The 9,036-nt window shown below is 42.9% G+C and overlaps 1 protein-coding gene across 1 annotated transcript in view; it reads left to right on the top strand.

The window, feature by feature from the left end:
* The first annotated feature begins 1,255 nt into the window (after positions 1-1,255).
* Positions 1,256-9,036, top strand: part of dcaf12 (DDB1 and CUL4 associated factor 12) — a 42,033-nt gene continuing 34,252 nt past the window's right edge. The window contains exon 1 of the mRNA XM_062972622.1: positions 1,256-1,598. Coding sequence (XP_062828692.1) covers positions 1,512-1,598 — 87 coding nt within the window. The 5' untranslated portion in view covers positions 1,256-1,511. The remainder of the gene's footprint in view (positions 1,599-9,036) is intronic.

Raw genomic sequence — 9,036 nt, 5'->3', positions numbered from 1 at the left:
CCAACGCATTTTTGTAGTCAAAGTTTTCAATGCATTGTGATATTTTGGAGCTAAATTCGTAAATACAGTAATTACTAAATAGCATTAATGTGTAATGAACTACTTTTTCTGTCAAATTTATTGTATAACATGATGTTTTGGTGCTTAATTTGTAAAATCATAACCTATTTTGATGTTTAATAGGCTTTTCCTTAATCTCTCCTTATTATCCAACATATTCGCTTATACAATGTTCTGCCGGCCCGTTTATGTTGGATAAGTGAGACTCTACTGTACTGTATTTACGAATTTAGCACCAAAATATCATGATATATTGAAAACATTGACTACAAAAATGGCTTGGATAATCCAGAAGCTTGGATAAGTGAGACTCTACTGTATTATTATTACAGTAGAGTCTCACTTATCCAACATAAATGGGCCAGCAGAACATTGTATAAGCGAATATGTTGGATAATAAGGAGGGATTAAGGAAAAGCCTATTACACATCAAATCAAGTTATGATTTTACAAATTAAGCACTAAAATATAATGTTTAACAACAAATTTGACAGAAAAAGTAGTTCAATACGCAGTAATGCTATGTAGTAATTACTGTATTTACGAATATAGCACCAAAATATCACGATGTATTGAAAACATTGACTACAAAAATGCGTTGGATAATCCAGAACGCTGGATAAGCAAGTGTTGGATAAGTGAGACTCTACTGTATTATTATGTTCCAGAAGCATTCTCTCCTGACGTTTCGCCCACATCTATGGCAGGCATCCTCAGAGGTTGTGAGGTCTGTTGCAAACTAGGCAAGTGGGGTTTATATATCTGTGGAATGATGTCCAGAGTGGGAGAAAGAACTCTTGTTCTGTTTGAGGCAAGTGCGAATATTGCAACTGGCCAGCTTGCAACATTTACACTTGCCTCAAGCAGACAGGAGTTCTTTCTCCCACCCTGGACCATCACAGATATATAAACCTCCCTTGCTTAGTTTTGCAATATACCTCCCAACCTCTGAGGATGTCTGCCATAGATGTGGGCGAAACGTCAGGAGAGAATGCTTCTGGAACATGGCCTGACAGCCCGGGAAATGCACAACAACCCAACATAGGATTTGTTTCCTGAAAAGACTGGAGGCTGCAGTTCCGCACAGGTCCTGAAGGGGGCGCTGAGGACGCGCTTCGGCCAAGGAGGCGGCTGCAAGGGCGCCTTCCGAGTTGTCGCCTAGCAACGCCTTGCGGGGATAGAGGGAGGAGCGCGGCGTGCGCGAGGGCGGCCGTCAAGCGCGGTCGCCGTAGAAGCGGCCCGACGGTGGCAAAATGTCGTGAGCGGGGCCTGTTGTGAGGAAGGCGGTCGGCGAGGAGAAGAAGGAAGGAAGGAAGGCAGGAAAGAAGGCAGGAAGGCGGGCAAGGAGAGCGGGAGGGAGGAAGGGAGCAGGCCGATGCTCGGAGGGAGGCGCCGGGCGGCGAGGGCCCTTCCCCGCTGCCGGCCCCCCATGCGGCGCCCCCTCCGCCGCCATGGCCCGCAAGACAGCTAGCAGGAAGCGCCGGGCCCAGGCCGGGAGGGCCGCCCGACCCGAGGACCAGGACGAGCAGGACGAGCAGGTAGGCCGCGGCCGAGGAGCTGAGGGAAAGGCCGCCTCCTGAGGGGAAAGAAAGGCCTCACAGTAATATTATCCCCTGGTGTCATAATATATACTCATAAAAATAACAATAATAATATCCCTTGACTTTATTTATTTCGTGCCAAAAGCACTGCATAATAAATAAGGTTAAAAGTGATAAAATAAACGAATCACAAGCAGCTAAATAGTTTTAGGCCAAAAGCAGGCAACAGCAACCGCATCGTCCTTCGCCTCAAACAATTCCTACTCTGTAACTAAGGCAGGGCATTGTGGGCAAGCATACAGATGAGGAGTTGTTTGTTCTGCTTCACAGTCACACAAGGTGGAAGATTCCTGCCAGGTTGTCTTTTGATCTGAGGGTTGTTGTATGTCTTTCGGGCTGTGTGGCCATGTTCCAGAAGTATTCTCTCCTGACGTTTCTCCCACATCTGTGGCAGGCATCCTCAGAGGCTGTGAGGCAAGGAAGGAAAAATATATATCTGTGGAGAGTCCAGGGTGTGACAAGAGTCCTTTGTCAGTTGGAAGCCAGCGTTAATGTTTCAGTTAATCACCCTAATTAGCATTGGAAAGGTTATGTCTTTTAATCTGCCTACGCCACTTTAGAGTCTGTTCAGGGACTTCCAAGTTGCCCATTCTTGGTTTGTCCCGGAGGAAGACCATCATAGGGGACCATCCAACTGGGATTGCCTGGTTTATTTACTATTTATTTATTTATTTACTACATTTATATGCCGCCCTTCTCACCCCAAAGGGGATTCAGAGCGGCTTACAAATTCCATTCACATACAATACATTATATTATTAGCATAGTACAATACTAGCATTAAATTACTATATTGTACTATATCATTACATTGTAATATTATTAGTAATACAGTAGAGTCTCACTTATCCAACGTAAATGGGCCGGCAGAACATTGGATAAGCGAATATGTTGAATAATAAGGAGAGATTAAGGAAAAGCCTATTAAACATCAAATTAGGTTATGATTTTATAAATTAAGCACCAAAACATCATGTTATACAACAAATTTGACAGAAAGGGTAGTTCAATACGCAGTAATGTTATGTTGTAATTAATGTATTTATGAATCTAGCACCAAAATATCACGATGTATTGAAAACATTGACTACAAAAATGCGTTGGATAATCCAGAACGTTGGATAAGCGATTGTTGGATAAGCGAGACTCTACTGTATTATTAAATTGTATTATTATCAGTATTATATTGTAATACATTATAATATTATCAATATTATATGTATTTATTTACAGTATTTATATTCCGCCCTTCTCACTCCGAAGGGGACTCAGGGCGGATCACATTACACATATAAGGCAAACATTCATTCATAGAATAAAGACAAAGACAAACGCAGGCTCCGAGCTGGCCTCGAACTCATGACCTCTTGGTCAGAGTGATTTGTTGCAGCTGGCTGCTCACCAGCCTGCGTCACAGCCCGAGTATGTATACAATATGTTTGGTTTAGCTGCCCAGAGGAACACTCTTGCTATTGCTGGGGGGACAGCAAGAGGAGTGGTGGTTCTCACAAAGCTTTCCCTTGATTTGAGTCTACTGGGAGGAGGCTGATAGTCATGCAGTGGGTGGCTTTCACAGTGTTCAATCTTATTTCTCTTGCAGTTAGCAGCAACTTCCTGTCACACATGGGGGGGAGGGGGGAGGCAATGCCAGCTGACGTGTAGTTTATCAATAGGTGTAGGTTTAAGGCGTCCTGTGATTATTCTGCATGTTTCGTTATATTATTATACTAGCTGTGCCCGGCCACGCGTTGCTGTGGCGAAGAATGGTGGTATGGGAAATAAAGTATTGAGGAATTGGTGGTAGTTAAGGTAAAGGGTAAACGTTTTCCCCTGACGTTAAGTCCAGTCATGTCTGATTCTGGGGGTTGGTGCTCATCTCCATTTCTAAGCCGAAGAGCCGTCGTTGTCTGTAGACTCCTCCAAGGTCATGTGGGATGACTGCATGGAGCAGCGTTACCTTCCCACCGGAGCAGTACCTATTGATGCACTCACATTTACATGTTTTTGAACTTCTGGGTTGGCAGAAGCTGGGGCTAACAGTGGGGGCTCTGTCAGTTCCCCCAATTCAAACCTGCGGCCTTTCGGTCCAGAAGTTCAGCAGCTCAGCGCTTTAACACGCTGCGCCATCAGGGGATATTATTTCCTAAAGGTTGTGAATATACAATATTTCTGATTGTTTTTTTTTTGTCTGTTGGAGGCAAGTATGAATGCTGCAATTAGGAAAAATGATTAGGATGTAATGGCCTTGCAGATTTAAAGCCTAGCTGTTTCCTCCCTGAGTGATTTTTTTGTTGGGAGGTGTTAGCTGGCCCTGATTGTTTCCTGTCTGGAATTACCTTGTTTTCAGAGTGGTGTTGTTTGCGATATTTTATATGCTTCTACTGTCTGTGGCCCTGAGAAAACAGAGGATTGGCCAGACTTTGATGATGGGAATCCTTTGTTGGGAGGTGTTAGCTGGCCCTGATTGTTTTCTGTGTGGAATTACCTTGTTTTCAGAGTGGTGTTGTTTGCGATATTTTATATGCTTCTACTGTCTGTGGCCCTGAGAAAACAGAGGATTGGCCAGACTTTGATGATGGGAATCCTTTGTTGGGAGGTGTTAGCTGGCCCTGATTGTTTTCTGTGTGGAATTCCCCTATTTGTTGTTCTTTATTTAGTGTTCTGATTTTAGAGATTGTATTGTTCTGTTTTATTATACCACATTAATTTTTATATATTCTGATTTTAGTGTTTTTGAATACTTGGAGCCAGATTGTATTCATTTTCACGGTTGACCGCAACACAATAATAATAATAATAATAATAATAATAATAATAATAGTAAGGATAGTAATGATAGTAATAATAATGACTTTGGTAATACATAGTGCTTCACTGCCTTCTCAGCTTCCTTTTTGGAAGAATCCTTTCTTGGGAGGTGTTAGCTGGCCCTGATTGTTTCCTTTGTGGAATTTCCAATTTCCTTGCTTTATTTACTTTCTTTATTTCTTTATTACTATCCTGGTTTTAGAGATTATATTGTTCTGCATTATTCTATCCTAGAAATTATTTCATATCAAAGTAGAATCTCACTTATCCAACATTTGATTATACAATGTTCTGGATTATCCAACACAGTCTGCCTTTTCATAATCAACGTTTTTGTAGTCAGTGTTTCAAATTCATTGTGATATTTTACTGGTAAATTTGTAAATACAGTACAGTAGAGTCTCACTTATCCAACATAAGTGGGCTGGCAAAATGTTGGATAACCGAATATGTTGGATAATAAGGAGGCATTAAGGAAAAGCCTATTAAATATCAAATTAGGTTATGATTTTACAAATGAAACACCAAAACATCATGTTAGACAACAAATTTGGCAGAAAAAGTAGTTCAATACGCAGTAATGCTATGTAGTAATTACTGTATTTATGAATTTAGCAATATATCATGATATATTGAAAACATTGACTACAAAAATGCGTTGGATAATCCAGAACGTTGGATAAGTGAGACTCTACTGTAATTACTACATAGCATTACTGCGCATGGAACTACCTTTTCTGTCAAATTTGTTGTATAACATGATGTTTTGATGCTTAATTTGTATAACGATTACCTAATTTGATGTTTAATCAGCTTTTCCTGATTCCCTTCTTATTATCCAATATATTTACTTATCCTGCCGGCCTGTTTATGTTGGATAAGTGAGAGTCTACTGTATATTGATCATCTTATATTATCTGCTTAGAACTGGATTATATGAGGCCCCTTCTTCACAGTTGTATAAAATGCACACTGAAGTGGATTATATGGCAGTGTGGAGTCAAGATAATCCAGTTCAAAGCAGATAATATAAGATTATAAATGGGTTCTATAGCTGTGTGGAAGGGCCTTGAGTCGACACTGCCATATAATCCAGTGCAAATTAGATAATCTGTGGAAGAAGACTCAGTGAGGCCTAAATCTGCCTGTCCCCTAACTGAAACCTGGCTGTCCCTTGGTTGCTAGGCAACGAAGTGGGCAGAGATTAGCCCTCTAAACTGGCAGCAATTGGATAAAAACAATTATTGCTCTCCCTCTAATTAGGACTTTATTTTTCTTTTCTTTTTGTTGTATCAACCTAGAGGCGTGGATGATGGGTTGTGTTGTCAAATTTCGAGGTTGGGGGGCCTGTAGTTTTGTTGTTTTGTCCACTGCCCTGATGCCATCACTCTTTTATATATATAGATATTATATTATTACTTAAGGGTAAAGGTTTCCCCTTACGTTAAGTCCAGTCATGTCTGACTCTGGGGGTTGGTACTCATCTCTATTTCTAAGCCGAAGAGCCGGCATTTTCCATAGACACCTCCAAGGTCATGTGGCCAGCATGACTGCCTGGAGTGCCATTACCTTCCCGCCGGAGCAGTACCTATTGATCTACTCACATTTTGCATGTTTTCGAACTGCTAGGTTGGCAGACGTTGGGGCTAACAGCGGGCGCTCATTCCGCTCCCCGGATTCGAACCTGCGACCTTTTGGTCCACAAGTTCAGCAGCTCAGCGCTTTAACACACTGTGCCACTGGAGGCCCCCATTATATTATTACACTATACTATATATTATTATTAAGTCAAGCAATTGTAACCCAAAAGCATTGCTTTTAAACATTTCAATCCCTTGACTTAATAATAATATACAATATAGTATAATATATAATAATAGAATAATATTTCTTAATGATCATATAATATAAAGTAATACAGTAATAATACAATTCTGCCTTGGTCAGACCACACCTGGAATACTGTGTCCAATTTTGGGCACCACAGTTGAAGGGAGATGTTGACAAGCTGGAAAGCGTCCAGAGGAGGGCGACTAAAATGATTAAGGGTCTGGAGAACAAGCCCTATGAGGAGCGGCTTAAAGAGCTGGGCATGTTTAGCCTGCAGAAGAGAAGGCTGAGAGGAGACATGATTGCCATGTACAAATACGTGAAGGGAAGTCATAGGGAGGAGGGAGCAAGCTTGTTTTCTTCTACCCTGCATACTAGGACGCAATGGAACAAGGGCTTCAAACTGCAGGAATGGAGATTCCACCTGAACATCAGGAAGAACTTCCTCACTGTGAGGGCTGTTCGACAGTGGAACTCTCTCCCCGGGGCTGTGGTGGAGGCTCCTTCTTTGGAGGCTTTCAAGCAGAGGCTGGATGGCCATCTGTCGGGGGTGCTTTGAATGCGATTTCCTGCTTCTTAGCAGGGGGTTGGACTGGATGGCCCATGTGGTCTCTTCCAACTCTACTATTCTATGATTCTATGAATATATAATAATATCACTTGATTTAATAATAATACAAGTACATAATATATAATACAATAATAACATATAATAGAATAATTATAGTATCCCTTGTCTTAATTATAATATAATATACAATACAATAATACAATATATATACACACATACACTATATATATATATATATATATATATATATATATATATATATATAAAAAAGAGTGATGGCATCACGGCGATGGACAAAACAACAAATCTACAGCTCCCCCAAACTCTAAAATTGGCAACGCAATCCATCATCCCCGCCTCCAGTAAGATACAACATAATCAAACAAAAAACACAATCACAACACCAAAAAAACACAACAGGCAATCTGCGCACGCTCAGAAACACAGTCCTCCCAACTCTTTCCGCGCGCGCGCACACACACAGAACCGTTCCCCTCCCTCCCTCTCTTGCACCTCCTCCACCGCCGAAGCCAGGGACTCTGCAGGAGAAGGCACATCTCCGCCTCACGAGGCTGAGCTCCCCATCCTCGAATCGGGAGTTCTACTCCAAAACACCCGGAGGGCCTAAGCCGACCCTTCCCTGCCCTCACCTCTCGCCTGGAAAACAAAAAGGTCCCTCCCTCGGGACCTTCCTGGTTTTTGGCGCCAACACTGTCATTGCCGCGCCAGGCACTTCTGGGAAAGGGAGTCCTGCCTCTCTCCCTCTGTGTGGAGGGGCAGCCTTTCCCACCCCTTTCTCTTCCTCTCGGGCCTGCAGCGGCGGACGAGCACCACGTTGCCCGCCTTCCTGGCCCGGTTCCCCTCCTCCTCCTCGCCGCTGCTCAGGCCTCCTCCTGTCCTCCGCGGGAAGAACATGGAGGCCGGCATCGGGAAGCGCGGAGGCGGGGAGGAAGCCGCGACGCCCCAGGCCTGCGCCTCCACTGGAGCCCGCTCTTGCCTGGCCTACAACCCACCACCACACCGGCGCCACCTCCGGTAGGAGGGGAAGGGCCGGGATTGAGGGGCAAAGGGGAAGGGCAGACCTCACCCCGCCACGCCTCCCGCCTGGCCCCTGAGCACGTACAGAGCGCCTTCTCCTCTTCTCTTATTTACCCTTTTCCAGGGCCCGGGGGATGGCGCAAACGCCTTCCTTGCAAAATTATAAATATACAGTAGAATCTCACTTATCCAACATAAACATCCCAGCACAACATTGCATAACTGAATATGTTGGATAATAAGAACGGATTCAGGAAATCCCAATTAAACATCAAATTAGGGAATCATTATACAAATTAACCACCAAAACATCATGTTATACAACAAATTTGACAGAAAAAGTATCACAATTTAAAACACTGAATACACAAAAATTGACTACTAAAACGCAGACTACATTGGATAATCCAGAACATTGCATTACCAAATGTTGGATAACTGAGATTCTACTGTAAGATGAAATAATTACTGTGGTGCAGTAATACACAACAATATAATCTCTACAATCACAACACTAAATAAACAACACCACTCTGAAAACGGGAATTCCAGACAGGAAACAATCAGGGCCAGCTAACACCTCCCAACAAAGTATTCCCATCGCCAAAGTCTGGCAAATCCTCTGTTTTCTGAGGGTCACAGACAGTAGAAGCACATAAAATATCACACACAACACCACTCTGAAAACAAGGAAATTCCAGAGAGGAAACAATCACGGCCAGCTAACACCTCCCAACAAAAAATTCACTCAGGGAGGAAACAGCCAGGCTTTAAAGCTACAAGGTCATTACATGCTAATCATTTTTCCTAATTGCAGCATTCATACTTCCCTCCAACAGACAAAAACAATCAAAAATATTGTATATTCACAACCTTTCGAAAATAATACCCCTGATGGTGCAGCGTGTTAAAGCGCTGAGCTGCTAAACTTCTGGACCGAAAGGTTGCAGGTTTGAATTCGAGGAACAGACAGAGCCCCCACTGTTAGCCCCAACTTCTCCCAACCCTAAAGTTCAAAAACATTCAAATGAGAGTAGATGAATAGGTACCACTCCAGCGGAAAGGTTACGGTACTCCATGCAGTCATACCACATGACCTTGGAGGAGTCTACGGACAACGCCAGCTCT

The sequence above is a fragment of the Anolis carolinensis genome, chromosome 2 (assembly GCF_035594765.1).
Source record: "Anolis carolinensis isolate JA03-04 chromosome 2, rAnoCar3.1.pri, whole genome shotgun sequence".
NCBI lineage: Eukaryota > Metazoa > Chordata > Lepidosauria > Squamata > Dactyloidae > Anolis > Anolis carolinensis.
This window is presented reverse-complemented; position numbering and strand designations above follow the sequence as displayed.